The sequence below is a fragment of the Geotrypetes seraphini genome, chromosome 2, assembly GCF_902459505.1.
Source record: "Geotrypetes seraphini chromosome 2, aGeoSer1.1, whole genome shotgun sequence".
NCBI lineage: Eukaryota > Metazoa > Chordata > Amphibia > Gymnophiona > Dermophiidae > Geotrypetes > Geotrypetes seraphini.
The window spans coordinates 46,398,546-46,417,544 of record NC_047085.1 but is presented as its reverse complement, the minus strand read 5'-3'; the positions used below and the strand labels follow the sequence as shown (position 1 = coordinate 46,417,544).

The window sequence follows — 18,999 nt, the reverse complement described above, 5'->3', positions numbered from 1 at the left end:
GTGTGATTGTATGTGATGATCTTAAGGTGGCCAAAAGGTCGAAAAGGTGACGGCGAAAGCTAGAAGGATGCTAGGTTGCACAGGGACAGGTATGGCCAAAAGTAAAGAGGAGGTACTGAAGCCTCTGTATAAGACTCTGGTGAGACCGCATTTAGAATATTGTGTACAATTCTGGAGGCCGCACCTTCAAAAAGATATAAAAAGGATGGAGTAGTCCAGGAGAAGGGTACTAAAATGGTGTGTGGTCTTCGTGATAAGGCATATGGGGATTAAAGATCTCAATCTGTATACTTTGGAGGAAAGAGGGGAGATATGATAGAGACGTTTAAATAGCTACGTAATATAAATGTGCATGAGTCGAGTCTCTTTCATTTGAAAGGAAACTTTGCAATGAGAGGGCATAGTATGAAGTTAAGAGGTGATAGGCTCCGGAGAAATCTGAGGAAATACTTTTTTACAGAAAGGGTGGTAGATGCATAGGACAGTCTTCCAGAAGAGATGGTGGAAACAGAGATTGTGTCTGAATTCAAGAGGGCCTGAAACAGGCACGTGGGATCTCTCAGAGAGAGAAAGAGATAATGGTTACTGTGGATGGGCAGACTAGATGGGCCATTTGGCCTTTATCTGCCATCATGTTTCTATGTGTCTATGTATCCTCAACAATGACACCTAGATCCTTTTACTGGGCAGTGACTCCTAATGTGGAACCCTGAATCACATAGCTATAGTTCTGGTTCCTCCTTTCACATACATCACTTTGAACTTGCTCACATTAAATGTCATCTGCTATTTTGATGCCCAGTCTCTCTGTCTCACAAGATCCTCTTGCAATATTTCATAATTGCTGCAATTCACTAAGTTGAAATTAGAAATCTGGACAATATTACCTTTGTCCCTGTCAGGTAAAGTTAGTCTTTATTGCATGACAATATTTCTGAAGTGGTTGACAAAAGAAAGGAAAATTATAATCAATCAAATAAACCAAACTAAAGATGCCATTGGAAAAGTCAACACATGACAGCAACAAGACTCAAAAAACCTTCCAAATTTGAATTTAATGAGAAAAAAATATATATGTCTGATGTGAGCTCCAGTGATGCACATCCAACTGGTTCTGCAGATAAATGAACCTGTCCTGCACAATAGCAGCAAGGAGAAAGTGGTGCACTTGAACAGAAGCTTTCAAAAACTCTAAAATGGAGTAGTATTTCTCATGCCAAGCTCCATCACTGTTGTCATGTATGTTGTGAGCCCTTGCCATCCTTCTTATGTATAGTTATTGCCCAGAACAATTGGATAATGATTATAGATAACATCATTTTATAACAGAATATCCCCCTAACCAGAATTTCACATTCATACAAAGGTACACCACAGTCCAAAAAAGCTGTCAAAAACACCAATCCCCTGGTTACTTTCAAACCAGCAGATCTGCCAAGTCTCCAGTATTGTCAGCAGTCTTCATCACAAACCATATGGGAATAGACAAATATATAAAGACTAGTCTTTAAGCCCGTTACATTAACGGGTGCTAGAATATATGTCTGTCTGTTTTTCTTTCTTTCTGTCTCTCTCTCTCTCTCCCGCTGTCTCTCTCTCTCCTTGGCTCCCTTTTTCTGTCTGTCTTTCTGTCCCTCTCCCTGCCCCTGTGTCTTTCTTCCTTTCTGTCTGTCTCCCTCCCTCCTGCTGTCTATCAGTCATTCTTTGCCTCCATTTCCCTGTGCAGCAGCATTTCCATCCCACTTCCCTGTGGAGCAGCAACAGCAACAGCATTTCCCTCCCCCCCACCCCAGGACTTCCCTGTGCAGCAGCAGCGGTATTTGGCTTCCCCTCTAGGTCCCTGTGCAGAAGTTTCCCTCACCCCTTCCCTTACCGCGATCTGGCCTGCTCCATTAGGCCCCTCCCCCGCGTTGTGGCCTGCTACGATCTGGCTGCTCCGTTCGGCTCCTCTCCCTTCCCGTGGTCTAGCTGCTCCATGGCCCCCCTTCCCTTATAGCGTTCCCAGCTTCTTCCTTGCGGTTCGAGTCCTCTTTAGAGAGCTGCACGGGAACGGGGACGACGGGAATCCCGCGGGACCCGCGGGTTCCCCCTTTGGGTCACGGGGATCCCGTGGGGACGCCCCTAGGGTCGCGGGGATCCCGTGGGGACGCCCCCTAGGGTCGCGGGGATCCCGTGGGGACGCCTCCGAGGGTCGCGGGGTTCCTGCGGGGCTGGATGTACTCAGTCGCGCGGCTCTTCTCCCTACCTTCTCTGCTTGCAGCACAGAGCCGAACGGAAGTCTTCCCGACGTCAGCGCTGACGTCGGAGGGGAGGGAGGGCTTAAACAAAGCTGGATGTACTCAGTCGCGCGGCTCTTCTCCCTACCTTCTCTGCTTGCAGCACAGAGCCGAACGGAAGTCTTCCCGACGTCAGCGCTGACGTCGGAGGGGAGGGAGGGCTTAAACAAAGCTGGATGTACTCAGTCGCGCGGCTCTTCTCCCTACCTTCTCTGCTTGCAGCACAGAGCCAAACGGAAGTCTTCCCGACGTCAGCGCTGACGTCGGAGGGGAGGGAGGGCTTAAACAAAGTCCTCCCTCCCTCCGACGTCAGCGCTGACGTCGGGAAGACTTCCGTTTGGCTCTGTGCTGCAGGCAGTGCAGGTAAGGAGGAGAGTAGCCTCGCGGTTCGAGTGGCTACCAAGGGAGGGGGCGGTCCGCCCCGCCACACCCCGCCCCGGTTGCAGCACAGCCGGCCAGGTCCCCTTACTTTTGTGGCACTTCCCCGACCGACCGACCGACAACAGCCCCGGTCCGACAATCCTCCCTGCCCTGACAATCCTCCCTGCCCTGTAGCCGCGAATCTAAATTATCTTCTTACAGCAGCTGTAATAAGGTAATTTAGATTCGCAGTTAAGGGCAGGGAGGTTTGTCGGACCGGGGCTGTTGTCAGTCGGTCGGGGAAGTGCCACAAAAGTAAGGGGACCTGGCCGGCTGTACTGCACCCGGGGCGGTAGAGAAGGAGTGGGGAGAAGGACGCTGAAAGGCCATGGGGAAGACGGGAGGAGGGGGGGAAGGACTCTGAAAGCACTTGAAGACAGAGGAGGGAGAAGGACGCTGAAAGCACATGGGGAATACAAAGGGGTGGAGAAGGACGCTGAAAGGCCATGGGAAGGGCGGGGGGGGTGAAGGAATCTGAAAGCACTTGTGGAAGACAGAGGGGGGAGAAGGATGCTGAAAGCACATGGGGAAGACAAAGGAGTGGAGAAGGACGCTGAAAGGACATGGGGAAGACAAAGGGGTGGAGAAGGACGCTGAAAGGCCATGGGAAGGGCGGGGGGGGGGGAAGGACTCTGAAAGCACTTGTGGAAGACAGAGGGGGGAGAAGGATGCTGAAAGCACATGGGGAAGACAAAGGGGTGGAGAAGGACGCTGAAAGGACATGGGGAAGACAGGGGGGTGGGTGGAGAAGGACGCTGAAAGGCCATGGGGAAGACAGAGAGGGAGAAGGACGCTGAAAGGACATGGGGAAGCAGAGGGGGGAGAAGGACACTGAAAGCACATGTGGAAGACAGAGGGGGGAGAAGGACGCTGACAGGACATGGGGAAGATGGGGGGAGAAGGACGCTGAAAGGAAATGGGGAAGAGAGAGTAGGGAGAAGACACTGGCAGGGAAGAAGACAGATGCCAGACTATGGGGGAGCAGAGAGAAGAAGATGGGTGCCAGACCAATTTGGAAGGGGGAAGAAAGGGAGAGGCACAGTAACAGAGCAAATGGAAGATGCAGAAGGAAGAGAGACAGTGGATGGAAGGAATTGAATGAGAACATGAGGAAAGCAGAAACCAGGCAACAAAGGTAGGAAAAGAATTATATTTCTTTTTTTTTTATTTTGCTTCAGGATAAAGTAGTATATTAGTTGTGTTGATAAAAATTTATAAACATTAGAGGCTCTGGTAGAAACCCATTTGCAAAGTATGTATTCTTCCCAATTAATATTTTCAAATTAATAAAGTCTTTTTGCTTATTTGTAAATGGGTTTCTACCAGAGCCTTTAATTCAGTAGCATAATTAAATGAAATAACTATTTCTGAAGTTTATATGGACGGGCGGGGACGGAGGGGATTCCTCGCGGGGACGGGTGGGGACGGAGGGGATTCCTCGCGGGGACGGGTGGGGACGGAGGGATTCCTCACGGGGACGGGTGGGGACGGAGGGATTCCTCACGGGGACGGGTGGGACTTTGGCGGGGACGGGTGGGGACGGGTGGGATTTCTGTCCCCGCGCAACTCTCTAGTCCTCTTCTTTGTCGGCCCCCTCCTTCCCTTCATGTCTGTCTGTCTGGGTATTTTTTTTATTTGTCTCTCTCCTTGCATGCTGCCTGTCTGTCATTTTTTCTGTCTGTGAATGTCCCTGTGCCTCCTTCCTATGTCCTTAGTGCCCCTTCCTATGTCCATAGTGCCTCTTTCTATGTCCTTAGTGCCCCCAGTGCCTTCTTCCTCTCCCCCTCTGATGCCAGCCTGCCTTCCATAGAAAACCCCCCATCCCCTCCGTTGCCTCCCATTTCCCTTCCATTGAAACCCCCCCATGCCAGCCTGCCTGCCTCTCATCCCCCTGAGCAGCATATTTCCATGGAAACCCCCCCGATGCCATCCTGCGTGTCTGCCTTCCATTGAACCCCCTACCCCCTTCCGATGCCAGCCTGCCTGCCTCCCATTCCCCTTCCACTGAACCCCCCCACCCCCATGCCTGCCTGCTTGCTTGCCTCCCATCCCCCTGAGCAGCATGTTTTCATGGAACCCCCCCCCATGCCATCCTGCCTGTCTGCCTTCCATTTAACCCCCCCATCCCTCCTCCGATGCCAGCCTGCCTCCCATTCCCCTTCCACTGAACCTCCCCCCCGATGCCTGCCTGACTCCCCCCACCCGCCTCCTCCCCCCCCGCCGACCCTACCTGGCACAACTGAAACCCTGACGTCATCAGGGACGCGGCAGAGGAAATTAGGCCAGTAGAAGACCCGAAGCAGTGTTTAGTGTGCCTGGGACGCTGCTGCTCCTGCCGGGTTTGTCAGCCTTGTAGTGGTGGGAGGGTCAACGGGGGTTTCAGTTGTGTCGGGTAGGGACGGCGGGGGGAAAGGGGGGGTGAGTCGCGGCGTTGAAAGACGTTCAGTTGAAAGACGGCATTGAAAGACGGTTCAGTTTTTCGGTCTGGCCTGCTCCCTGCTGCTCCTTGCCGTATTGTATTTTTTAGTTGAAAGACGCGGCGTTGGCTCCTCTCATGAACCCCACCTGCGTCGGAAGTCCGACGCAGGCGGGGATCGTGAGAGGAGCCACCACTGCGTCTTTCAACTAAAAAATACAATACGGCAAGGAGTAGCAGGGAGCAGGCCAGACCGAAAAACTGAACCGTAAGCCACGCATGCGCAGTCCTACCTGCAGGTCGCTATAGCTCACGGAAAACCGGCGCACGCACAGGAAGTGCGCATGCGCGGCTTACCATTTTATTATATTAGATGTATACCCTTGAAAAAAACTAGAACAGAAAGCACAGTTACTTACCGTAACAGGTGTTATCCAGGGACAGCAGGCAGATATTCTTAACGTATGGGTGACGTCACCGACGGAGCCCCGGTACGGACCTTTTTAACTAGAAAGTTCTAGTTGGCCGCACCGCGCATGCGCGGGTGCCTTCCCGCCCGACGGAGGAGTGCGTGGTCTCCAGTTAAGATAAGCCAGCTAAGAAGCCAACCCGGGGAGGTGGGAGGGTCGTAAGAATATCTGCCTGCTGTCCCTGGATAACACCTGTTACGGTAAGTAACTGTGCTTTATCCCAGGACAAGCAGGCAGCATATTCTTAACGTATGGGTGACCTCCAAGCTAACAAAGAGGGAGGGGGGATGGTTGGCCATTAGGAAAATAAATTTTGTAACTCAGATTGGCCGAAGTGTCCATCCCGTCTGGAGAAGGTGTCCAGACAGTAGTGAGTAGTGAACGTGTGAACTGAAGACCAAGTGGCCGCCTTGCAGATTTCCTCAATAGGCGTGGAACGGAGGAAAGCCACAGAAGCAGCCATAGCTCTGACCCTGTGGGCCGTGACAGCTCCTTCCAGTGACAGGCCGGCCCGAGCATAACAGAACGCAATACAGGCAGCAAGCCAATTGGACAGCGTTCGTTTAGAGACAGGACGACCCAGACGGTTGGGATCGAAGGTCAGAAAAAGTTGAGGAGAGGATCAGTGAGCCCTGGTACGGTCAAGGTAGTATGCAAGGGCACGTTTACAATCCAGTGTGTGTAACGCCTGTTCCCCAGGATGAGAATGGGGTTTCGGGAAGAAGACAGGCAATACAATAGATTGGTTGAGGTGAAAAGCCGAAACCACCTTGGGAAGGAATTTAGGATGGGTACGCAGAACCACCTTGTCATGGTGAAAAACAGTGAACGGTGGATCGGCGACCAGTGCATGCAGTTCACTGACCCTCCTGGCAGAGGTGATGGCAATGAGGAAAAGCACCTTCCATGTGAGAAGTTTGAGCGAAGTAGTAGCAAGAGGCTCAAAAGGAGGTTTCATGAGGGCTGACAAAACCACATTTAGGTCCCAGACGACAGTAGGAGGCTGTAGAGGTGGTTTGATGTTGAAGAGGCCTCTCATGAAGCGGGAAACCAGAGGGTGAGCCGTGAGAGGTTTTCCGAGGATAGGCTCATGAAACGCAGTGATGGCACTGAGGTGGACTCTGATTGAGGTAGACTTGAGACCAGCCTCGGACAGAGAGAGCAGATAGTCCAGAATGGTCTCTACCGCCAATGAGGTGGGATTATGATGATGCAGGAGGCACCAAGAGGAAAACCGGGTCCACTTCTGATGGTAACATTGGAGCGTGGAGGGTTTCCTGGAGGCATCCAGAATGCGACGGACAGGCTGAGACAGGGTATCTGGAGAGGTCAGCCCGAGAGAAACCAAGCAGTCAGGTGGAGGGAAGACAGACTGGGGTGCAGTAGAGACTGATGCTGCTGTGTAAGCAGAGTAGGAAGCATAGGAAGAGGAATGGGCTCCCTGGAGCTGAGCTGGAGCAGGAGGGAGAACCAGTGCTGTCGGGGCCACCGGGGGGTGATGAGAATCATGGTGGCCCTGTCCTTGCGGAGCTTGAACAAGGTCCGCGACATCAGAGGGAGTGGAGGAAAGGCATAGAGGAACCGATCCGTCCAGTCGAGTGGGAATGCATCTGGGGTCAGACGATGCGGAGAGAAGAGTCTGGAACAGAACTGGGGCAGCTGATGGTTGTAAGGAGCTGCAAATAGGTCCACTTGCGGGGTGCCCCAGCGAGCAAAAATGGAGTGGAGAGTAGGAGGGTCCAGGGTCCACTCGTGAGGTTGCAGGATGCGGCTGAGTTGGTCGGCCAGGGAGTTCTGTTCGCCCTGGATATAGACAGCCCTGAGGGACAGATTGTGGGCTATGGCCCAGGTCCAGATTCGGAGGGCCTCCTGACAAAGGGGGCGAGATCCGGTGCCGCCTTGCTTGTTGATGTAGTACATGGCGACTTGGTTGTCCGTGCACAGGAGAAGAACCTGAGGGTAGAGGAGATGCTGGAAAGCCTTGAGAGCATAAAACATGGCTCTGAGCTCCAGGAAGTTGATGTGATGTTGACGCTCCTGAGGGGTCCAAAGTCCCTGGGTGCGGAGATCGCCCAAGTGGGCCCCCCATGCATAGGGGGAAGCATCCGTGGTTATGACCATGGAATGAGGAGGCGGATGGAAGAGAAGTCCCCTGGAGAGATTTGAGGAGTTCAACCACCATTGAAGAGATTGCTGAAGAGACGATGTCACAGAGATGGGATGAGAAAGAAGATTCGTGGTCTGTGATCATTGGTTGGCAAGGGTCCATTGAGGTATCCTGAGGTGGAGTCGTGCCAGAGGAGTCACATGGACTGTTGAGGCCATGTGGCCTAGAAGGACCATCATCTGGCGAGCAGGGATGGATGGATGAAGGAGCAACTGCCGGCAAAGGTGAAGTAGCGTCCGGTGCCGGTCGGCAGGAAGGAACGCCCTCATCTGATTGGTATCGAGAACTACTCCGATGAACTGCAGGCACTGCGTAGGAAGCAGATGTGACTTGGGATAATTGATCTCGAACCCCAAGAGATGGAGGAAAGAGATGGTTTGATGAGTGGCTTGTAGCACAAGCGGAGATGTAGGTGCTTTCACCAACCAATCGTCCAAGTATGGGAACACTTGTAGGTTGTGGGACCTGAGAAAAGCCGCTACCACAATCAGGCACTTGGTGAACACCCTGGGTGATGATGCGAGACCAAAGGGCAGTACCTTGTACTGATAGTGGTGATGTTGTATTTGGAATCGGAGGTAGCGACGCGAAGCCTGATGGATTGGGATGTGAGTGTAGGCCTCCTTGAGGTCCAGGGAACATAGCCAGTCGTGTTGAGATAGAAGAGGATAAAGCGTGGCCAGGGAGAGCATTCTGAACTTTTCTTTGACCAAACACTTGTTGAGGTTCCTGAGGTCTAAGATGGGACGAAGATCTCCCGTTTTCTTGGGTACCAGGAAGTAGCGGGAGTAAAATCCCTGACCCCTTTGGTCTAGAGGAACTTCTTCGATGGCATTGAGGAGGAGGAGGGATTGGACCTCCCTGAGGAGGAGAGGAGTTTGGGAGGAGTGAGAAGCAGACTCTACGGGAGGATGATCTATGGGAAGAGTCTGGAACCTTAGTGAGTATCCGTGGCGGATGATGTTGAGAACCCACAGGTCTGATGTGATGGCCTCCCAGCGTTGGAGAAAGATGGTGAGGCGGCCTCCGATAGGTTGAGGAAGAGGCATCGAAGGGTGGAGACTGGCTATGCCCTGGAGAAAGGAGTCAAAAGGGCTGAGGAGGTTTAGTCTGAGGGAGAGGCTTGGTCGCCTGGTGAGACTGAGAGCGAGCCTGAGTGTGCTGCTGTTGGCGAGGACGGCGAGATTGCTGCTGAGGAGGATTCAGCGGCCTGGCAGAGAATCGACGTTGATAAGAGGACTGAGGTCTGTATGGTCGTGTCGGTGGAGTTTTCTTTTTGGGTTTAATGAGGGTGTCCCATCTGGTCTCATGAGCCGAAAGTTTTTGTGTTGTGGTATCAAGAGACTCCCCAAAAAGTTCGTCACCAAGACAGGGCGCGTTGGCGAGACGGTCCTGGTGGTTTACATCAAGGTCAGACACCCTCAGCCAGGCTAGGCGTCGCATGGCCACAGCCAGTGCGGAGGCTCGTGAAGTGAGCTCGAAGGAGTCGTAAATCGAGCGCACCATAAACTTTCTGAGCTGAAGGAGGTTGGAAATCTGCTGTTGGAAGAGTGGGACCTTACGCTCAGGTATATATTTTTCTAGAGCAGAAAGTTGTTGGACCAGGTGTTTCATATAAAATGAAAAATGAAAGGTGTAATTGTTGGCTCTGTTAGCCAGCATGGCATTCTGGTACAGGCGCTTTCCAAATTTGTCCATTGTCTTTCCCTCTCTGCCAGGAGGGGTGGAGGCATAAACGCTGGAGCCTTGAGATTTTTTGAGAGTGGACTCTACAAGGAGGCTCTCATGTGGCAATTGGGGTTTGTCAAATCCCGGAATAGGGATGACCCGGTATAAGCTGTCCAGTTTTTTAGGGGCACCTGGAACAGTCAATGGAGTCTCCAAATTTTTATAAAATGTTTCCCGGAGGATATCATGTACAGGAAGTTTAAGAAACTCCTTGGGAGGTTGGTCGAAGTCCAAAGCTTCTAAAAAGGCCTGGGACTTCTTAGAGTCGGACTCAAGGGGGATGGAGAGAGCCGCCGACATCTCCCGAAGGAACTTCGTGAAGGAGGATTGCTCAGGCTTAGAAGTGGTTTCAGCCATGGAGGGTTCCTCATCTGTAGAAGAGGCATCCTCCTCGGTACCGAGTGGGGATTGTTCCCATAGGTCTGGGTCCCTGATAGCCGGTTCAGTATGGCGGGATTTAGAAAGGGACTTGCCAGATCGCATGGATACGGTGCCGGGGGATGAAGACCGGCGTCGATCTCTGTCCCTGGAGGAATGGTGCCTATCCCGATCCCGAGACGACCGGCGTCGATCTGGGGCCTGGGAAAGGTCCTCTGCCGAGCAAGTCTGAAGTGCAGGTTGAGCAGATAAGACCGGCATGGATGTGTTCAACGGTACCGAGGGGGTGGATACCGGTGGAGCGGTGCGAAGCTCGGGCTGGACCGGTACCGGAAGGAGCGGTGCCAGTAAGTTTGGAAGGAGCTGTTGGAGTTGCTTCTGTAGCTGCTCCTGAAGCTTGTCCTGGAGGATGGCCGAGATTCGGTCCTCCAATGGGGGCACCGGTACCGCTTTAGATTTCTTCGGTACCATAGGTGCTGCTCGACGCTCCGGCGATGAGGAGGCCGATGACGAGGCACTCACCGTGATCGGAGCGGAGCGTTTACGGGAGCGGCGGGACGTCGGAAGAACCGGGGTCACCGCTGTAGCTGGAGGTCGCTCAAGGGAAGTGGAAGGCTTCTTAGCCGGCTTACCTGGCGCTATCGACCCCGAAGGAGGATCAGGCGGTGTCGATGTGGTCGGTGCCGATTTAGGCGGTGCCGTCGACGTCGGGGCCTGATCCATGGTAGAACCGGTACCGAAAAGAATATTTTGCTGTATTTGCCGGTTCTTAAGAGTGCGTTTCTTGAGAGTAGCACAGCGGGTGCAGGTGTCAGCCCGATGCTCTGGACCCAAACACTGAAGGCACCAGTTGTGTGGGTCAGTTAAAGAGATCGGGCGTGCACACCGCTGGCACTTCTTGAAGCCCGGTTGAGGGGGCATGAAGGGAAACACGGCCTCCGCGAAATCAAACCCGGAGGCTTGGATGATTACAACAGGCCCCGCCGGGGCCGGCTGCAAAAATAAGGAAAAAAGACACGAAAAGAATTTTTTTTTTTTTTAGAAGAATGAAGTCGAAAGACAAAAATAGAACCAAAATTGGATCAAAAATCGCGAGCGGGAAGGCAAATTGAGAGTTTTCAACAGCCGTTGAAAAGCACATGCGTCTTCTTCGCTCCGCGGAAACGAAGAAACTGGAGACCACGCACTCCTCCGTCGGGCGGGAAGGCACCCGCGCATGCGCGGTGCGGCCAACTAGAACTTTCTAGTTAAAAAGGTCCGTACCGGGGCTCCGTCGGTGACGTCACCCATACGTTAAGAATATGCTGCCTGCTTGTCCTGGGATAATACATATAACTGAGACATCTCAAAAATTCCAAGATATAAATGCACAGAATGTATAGACTCTTTCAGTGGAAAAGAGTCTCTGAACCAACACCAAAAAATATTGAGGAATTAGAAAAGGTAAAGAGAAGGGCAATAAAAAAACCTTAAGGGGATGGGATGACTTCCCTATGAAGAAAAGCTAAAAGGCTAGGGCTCTTCAGGTTGGAAAAGGTTTGACATCTATAAACTACAGAGTGGAGTGAAGTGTGTAGACATGAATCACTTGTTTGAACTATCCAAAAATACAGTATATGTTGCTGGAGAAGAGCAGATGTGGTCCCTCTTCACAAAAGTGGTTGCAGAGATAAAGCAGGAAACTGCGGGCTGGTAAGCCTCACTTTGGTTACTGGAAAAATAATGGAAACGTTGCTGAAGGAAAGGATAGTGAAATTCTTAGAAACTAATGTATTACAAGATCCGAGGTTAGAAGGTAAGGTTAGCCTTTTTGCAGATGATACCAAGATTTATAACAGAGTAGACACCCCAGAGGGAGTGGAATACATGAAAAAGGATCTGCAATAGTTAGAAGAATAGTCTAACATCTGGCAACTAAATGCGAAGAAGTGCAGAGTGATGAATTGGGGGGGGGTGTAGAAATCCAAGGGAACCGTATGTGCTGGGAGGTGAGAGGCTGATAAGCACCGACGGAGAGAGGGACCTTGGGGTGATTGTGTCTGAGGATCAAAAGGCATTTAATCAGTGTGATAAGGCGTTGGTTATAGCCAGAAGGATGCTTGGCTGTATAGAAAGAGGAATAACCAGCAGAAGAAGGGAGGTGTTGATTTATTTATTTAGATTTCTATCCCGTTCTCCCGGGAGCTCAGGACGGGTTATAATTACATTACATTACATTACATTAGGGATTTCTATTCCGCCATTACCTTGATTGACATTCATAATAAAATAACAGGACAAAAATCACATGCATTTGTAGAGACAGGTGAGAAGATGTAGGGGGAGAAGGGGAGGAGGAGCATGGGAATGGAGGAGGAGCATGGGAATGGAGGAGGGGGAGGGGAGAATAAGGAAGGGGAACAAGGAGGAGGCTGTCCGTTGGGACTGTTCAATTGAAGAGATGGGTCTTCAGCATTTTCCGGAAGGTCATCAGCAAGTCTTGTGAACTTATCTGGGCAGGCAATTGATGTCCCTGTATCTGGGCAGGCAATTGATGCCCCTGTATAGGTCATTGGTGAGGCCACACTTTGGATATTGTGTTCAGTTTTGGAGGCCGTATCTGGCAAAGCATATAAAAAGACTAGAAATGGTCCAGAGGAAGGCGACAAAAATGGTAAGAGGCTTGAACCAAAAGAAGTACGAGAAAAGACTAGATGACCTAAACGTATATTCAAGAGGAGAGGAGGGACAGGGGAGATATGATACAGACATTTAAATACTTAAAAGGTATTAATACAGAACCAAATCTTTTCCAGAGATGGGAAAATAGTAAAACTAGAGGGCATAATTTGAGGTTGCAGGGAAGAAGACATAGGAGTAACGTTAGGAAATTCTTTTTCATGGAGAGGGTGGTGGATGGCTGGAATTCCTTCCCGAGGGAGGTGGTGGAGAGGAAAACGGTGATGGAATTCAAAAAGCATGGTATAAACACAAGGGATCTCTAATTCGAAAACAAACAAATGATATAAATTAAAGAACTAAGGCCTGTATTTGGACAAACTTGTATGGTTTGTATCCCATATGTGCTGATTCGGTGTAGGATGGGCTGGGGAGGGCATCAATAGAAACTCCACTAACTTGGAACATAAGGATGTTACTGGCCAGACTTTACAATAGATATCCTACAAACAACGGGATGGTTGGATAGGCTGGTGAGAGCTTGGACGGCAACTCCAGAAGTTGGAACCTAGGACATTATCAGATGGACTTTAGTCTATGGCCCAGAAATATCAAAGAAGAGACAAGTTAACTTAATCATGTATTTCTAATCAGAATAACTAATGGGCAGACTGGATGGGCCATTCAGGCCTTTATCTGCTGTCATTTACTATGTTACCATAAGGATTAGGAAGCACACAATGAAGCTATTAAGTAGTAAATTTCAAACAATTTGGAGAAAATATTTCTTCACTCAATATGTAATTAAACTCTGGAACTCGTTACCACAAAATGTGGTAAAATAAGTTAGATTAGCAGGATTTTTAAAAAGTATGAATAATTTTCTAAAATTCACTGCTTATTCCTAGGATAAGCAGCATAAAATCTGTTTTACTCTTTGGTATCTTGCCAAATACTTGTGATGTGGATTGGCCACTGTTGGAAACAAGATACTGAGCTTGATGGACCTTCAGTCTGTCCCAATATGGCAATGCTTATATTCTTATGTGAGAGGTCACAGTAAGCATGAAAGGGGGTAGACTCAGGAGTAATCTAAAGAAACATTTCTCCAAAGAAAGGATGATAGATTTGTGGAACACCATTCCCTTGGAGGTGGTAGAACAAGCATAGTCTCTGAATTCAAGAAAACATGGGACATGCACAGAGATAGGAAAATATTCCAGTCTTATTGGACTTCTCACAGAGAGATCCAGCAGAAGCTAAAACGGACCTCTCTTGGCCAAATAGCAGCTATGAGAATCATGGTTACCCGATCTTGTCTGAGCTTTAGAAGAGTTCTTGCTATTAAAAGAATCAGAGGATATACAGTAGACCTTTTGCCTAATGAAGAAGAAAGGATCTGAGACTAGTTTGTCATGTGTCCCCTTCCTGGAGCAGAACTAGGGTATATTCTTGTTGAACTGAGTGGTATAAAGATCTATCAAGGATGTGACTCACTATAAAAAAAAACCTTGTGGCAAATGCCATCATCCAAAGATCACTCATTAGGAAGGAAGACTCAACTCAATTTGTCTGCCAGGATGTTCTCCTTTTTTGTCACATATGTGGCCTTGAAGGACATTCCATGAGAAATGGCCTACTTCCACATTCTCCCAACACAGAAGGTATAAACTTGTTCCTCCCTGCTTATTTACAAAATAGATGGCTTAAGGGTCTCTCGTACGAAGAGAGACTGAACAAATTGCAGCTCTACACTCTCGAGGAACGTAGGGAGAGGGGAGACATGATTGAAACATTTAAGTACCTCACGGGACGTGTCGAAGTGGAAGATGATATTTTCTTTCTCAAGGGACCCTCGGCCACAAGAGGGCAACCGCTCAAACTCAGGGGCGGAAAATTTCATGGCGACACCAGAAAGTATTTCTTCACAGAGAGAGTGGTTGATCATTGGAACAAGCTTCCAGTGCAGGTGATCGAGGCAGACAGCATGCCAGACTTTAAGAATAAATGGGATACCCATGTGGGATCCCTACGAGGGTCAAGATAAGGAAATTTGGTCATTAGGGCATAGACAGGGGGTGGGTAAGCAGAGTGGGCAGACTTGATGGGCTGTAGCCCTTTTCTGCCGTCATCTTCTATGTTTCTATGTTGTTTGTTTCAAGGAACATAACCTTGTTGGACAAAATCTCAAAGCTTTCAGAGAGTTCCAAATTGCTCTTAGCTCTAGAAGATTTATCAGGTGAAGTTGTTCCTGAGGACACCATATATCATGGGTGTGAAACTATCTATATCAGTGGTTCCCAATCCTATCCTGGAGGACCACTAGGTCAATCGGGTTTTCAGGCTAGCCCTAATGAATATGCATGAGAGAGATTTGCAAATAATGGAAGTGAGAGGCATGCAAATCTGCTCCATGCATATTCATTAGGGCTATCCTGAAAACCCGATTGGCCTGGTGGTCCTCCAGGACAGGGTTGGGAACCACTGATCTATATGAATGCTCGGTCCAGTTTGGATGCATGTGTCAGAGGCGTTTTAATTTGAGAGATTTGGAAGGTATTCCTTTTGTCAGAATGGAAAGAACCATGCACTGGGACAGCGTATTAGAGAGAACTGGTGGCAGTTATTACATCCCAAAGACTTCCAATAGCCCAAGTCCACTATGTTGATAAGGTCCACTGGGCTTGGCTAAAATGAAGATATACCAAGGCTGCACATGCACTGTGGTTGCAAGTTTTAGCTCCAGGCTCAACGAGACTCAATCCACACTAAGGTTGGCCAGTTCATTCAGCTCCCCCATTTTCCCTCAAAAAGATAATGGTGCAAACTCCAATTGTAGTAGCAAACTTCAAATAAATTATGATGAATCCTAGTAAACTCCAACACCCAAAAGTTAAGCATACTCATACTTCTGCCCTTTGTCAAGATGCATGCTTTACTAGCCCATCTTCCATATAGGGAAACGGAGGCAAATACCCAGTTTGCATAGATAGGCTTTTTATGAACACTTGAAAAGTTGGCACAAGGTCAAAAAGCAGAATACAAAATTAACTACAAATATAAATGGCCAATACAAATGTAGATAGAGTAAAGAAACAACAAAGCAGGATGAATATCAGAGTTAACAAATAATAATCATCTAAAACATAATCACAGCATAATCTGAAAATAACAAAAACAGAGACAAGTCAACAATATAAATATGACAGTAACAAACATACTGCTAGCAGTTTCCTATTTCCAATACACAGGTCATTAGTCTCACAATCATCCTTCCTAGGACCACTTCCAGTCTCTTAGGGCCATCTAATTCCATAAATAAAATTAACTCTTGACTAATATTCAAAATCTATTTCTTACCAAATATTCATTAGGTATACATGAGCATGTATATATATGCAGTTAAAATATAAAACATACCTCACTGTTATAGTGTGCCTAAAACTTGGCAGAAGTTTTTCCATGTTTAGAAACCGCGTGATTTCCTCAAGGATGAGGCGGACATCAGGATTCAAGTTCTCAAGCGTCCGGATTTCATTGTTGACACTTATTGCAGGGGTCACAGAATTTGCTAAAGCATCTATCAGTTCTGCACGATAGTAATTGTCTGAAAACTGAATTCAGAGAAGATTTGCTCAAGGACTATAAATAAAACAAGACAATACATCTGCTAAAGCACTTAAAACTGACAAAACACTACCTTATTTGTTCTCAGTTTTCAAAGTAAAATAAAACCTTATAATACAGTTGAATTTAAAAAAGAAAAGTTATGTGAAAGAAACAAAGTTCCCCTCTGTTAGGACTGTCATACAAATGTTTTATTGAAAGACAGAGAAATTTGAAACAAAGTTATTCATACAGGTTATACCCTTTCTTGGCTTCATTTCTGAGGGGCTAATTTATATTAGTGTTGCCCGATTCAGGAAAAAATTTTTTTGATTCGATTCAGCCTATTGAATTGGTTTTTCGATTCGATTCAATTTTCCTGCCCAATTGGGTGTTTTGTTTTGTTTTTTTCAAACATCCTGGAGGGTTTATTTTATAGCCTCTTCACCCCCTTTGCATTCTCCTAACCAAACTGGCGCTGTGGTATAAACAAAACAACAACAAAAAAAAAACCACAACTTTTCCTCTCTCTGTTAAATTCTAGGTCACGTTTGCAGTCTAACACCAGCTCTGGCAGGATACACTTTTCAAATCTGACATATTGTAATCACAAAACAGAAAATAAAATTTTTTTTCTACCTTTTGTTGTCTGGTCAATATTCAAATCCTGGTGGTCCCAGGCTCTGGTTGTCTTCTGATAACTTGCTTGCCAGGTTCTCCTTCTTTCTTCTTTCTCCATGCTAACCATCCATCTTCCATCTCTGTCCTCCCCTTCCGTTTCCCTTCCCTCCCCAGGAGGTCTGGCATCTTTCCTTTTTTTGTCTCCCTCCACAGATCCACCTTTTCTTAACTACCCTTTCATCCAGCATCTCTCCCTCCTTCCCCATCACCCCAGGGTCTATCATCTCTCCCTTTCTGTTCCCAACTACCCTCCTATCCAGTATTTCTTCCCCACCCTCCACACCATCCCTTGTGTCCAACTTCTCTCCCTTTCTATTCCTTTCCTCCCTAAATCCCATTGTCCATCATCTCTCTCCCTCTCCTCTATTTTCAGACCCATTATTTCTTCCCCCCCAAAGTCCAACATATGCACGTCACTTTGAATCCCCCTTCCCTCCCTCCCTCCGTTTACTTCTACCCCAGGGCCCCTTTCCCCTGAAGGCCTGTACCTCCCCCTGAAGGACGGCACCCACCCCTAAAGGCCTGCCTGTCCCACCATCCCTGAAGGCCTGCTTCCTCCTTAAAGGCTTGTCCCCCCCTTAAAGGCCTGTCCCCCCCTTAAAGGTCTGCATCCCACCCCTGAAGGCCTGCCTGTCCCCCCTTGAAGGTCTGCCTGCCTGTCCCCCCTTAAAGGTATGCATCCCACCCATGAAGATCTGCCTGTCCCCCCCTTGAAGGCCTGCATCCCCCCGAAGGCCTGCCTGCCTGTCCCCCCCTTAAAGGTCTGCATCCCACCCCTGAAGGCCTGCCTGTCCCCCCTTGAAGGCCTGTCCCTCCTTGAAGGCCTGCATCCCACCCTCGAAGGTCTGCCTGCCTGCCCCCCCCTTTGAAGGTCTGTTCCCCCCTGAAGGTCTGCACCTTCCCCTGAGGGCCTTTCACCCCCCTTTGAAGGCCTGCATCCACCCCCACCCCCCCACAAAGGTCTGCCTGCCTGTCCCCCCTGAAGGCTTGTCCCACCCCCCACCCGGAAGAACTGCTCACACCCACAACCCCGGGAAGGCCTGTGTGTTCCCCCTGGCCTCCCCTGGTGTCCGGCTTTCCCCCTGACTTCCTCGCACTGCTTACCTTCGAGGAACAGCCTGCAGATAAGATCGTGATGCTAGTGATCTTTTCACTGCTTCTGAGCTGCTTCCTCTGCTGCGGTCCTGCCCCTCCTCTGACATCAGAGGCAGGATCGCGGAGGAAACAGCTCAGAAGCAGTGAAAAGATCGCTAGCATTGCGATCTTATCTGCAGGCTGTTCCACGAAGGTAAGCTGTGCAGGGAGGCCAGGGTGGAGGAAGCCGAACGCCAGGGGAGGGAAACGGTCAGGGGGAAGCCAGATAGCAGCACTTCCCGACTGACTCTCCCCCTTCGCCTTCTAAAGCAGCTGCGGCAACGGTCGGCCAGCAAGAGCAGCGCTGCCACTCCTGCTTTAGGGGCGAGGGTCAGCTGAATCAGGAACCAATTTTTTTTAAATTTTAATCGATTCGAATTGATTCACCTGAAGTGAATCGGTGAACCGATTCGAATCGTGAATCGGGTAGCACTAGTTTATATAGCTTTTCTCTACTACAGTAAGTTCTACTTTTCCCATTGTAAGGGTAATGGGATTTAATATACCACCTTTCTGTGGTACAATCAAAGGGGTTTACATTTATTATATGCAGGTACTTTCTGTCCCTACTTGACTCACAATCTAAGTATTATACTTAGGGCAATGAAGAGTTAAACGACTTGCTCAGAGTCACAATAAGCTGCAGTGGGAATTAAACCCAATTCCCCAGGTACTAAGCTCACTGCACTAATCACTATCAGTCAGTGATTGAGACATAATATTAATTTAAGACTTAAATCGATATTATATCTCAGTCATTCACTGGTATCAATTTCAACAGATATCGATTTCAAAACACAAAGGCCAACAGAATAGGGGTGTTTCACACTGGAGTCATCAGAGGGACAAAAGTTCACTCTTTGCTGGAACTGTGAGATATATGCCTAGAAATAGTGATTCTCTGCATGAAACAGAAAAGTTGGGACCCTCATCCTCTGTGAAACTCAAAAGTGCAGAGGACAGCATTGTGTTTTGTTTGCAGCTGTTCGCTGTTGAATCCTGAAAAGGTGCTGAGAGAGCACCTACTGAGGGGAAGAGAACTTTACAGGTGAGTATCTTGCCTGT

At 48.9% G+C, this 18,999-nt stretch overlaps 1 protein-coding gene across 2 annotated transcripts in view; it reads right to left on the bottom strand.

The window, feature by feature from the left end:
- The window catches only part of TAF2 (TATA-box binding protein associated factor 2), a 217,879-nt gene that overhangs the window by 45,988 nt on the left and 152,892 nt on the right, over positions 1-18,999 (bottom strand). For both annotated transcript variants that reach the window (XM_033934551.1, XM_033934550.1), the window contains exon 19: positions 15,934-16,127. In XM_033934551.1, coding sequence (XP_033790442.1) covers positions 15,934-16,127 — 194 coding nt within the window. The remainder of the gene's footprint in view (positions 1-15,933; positions 16,128-18,999) is intronic.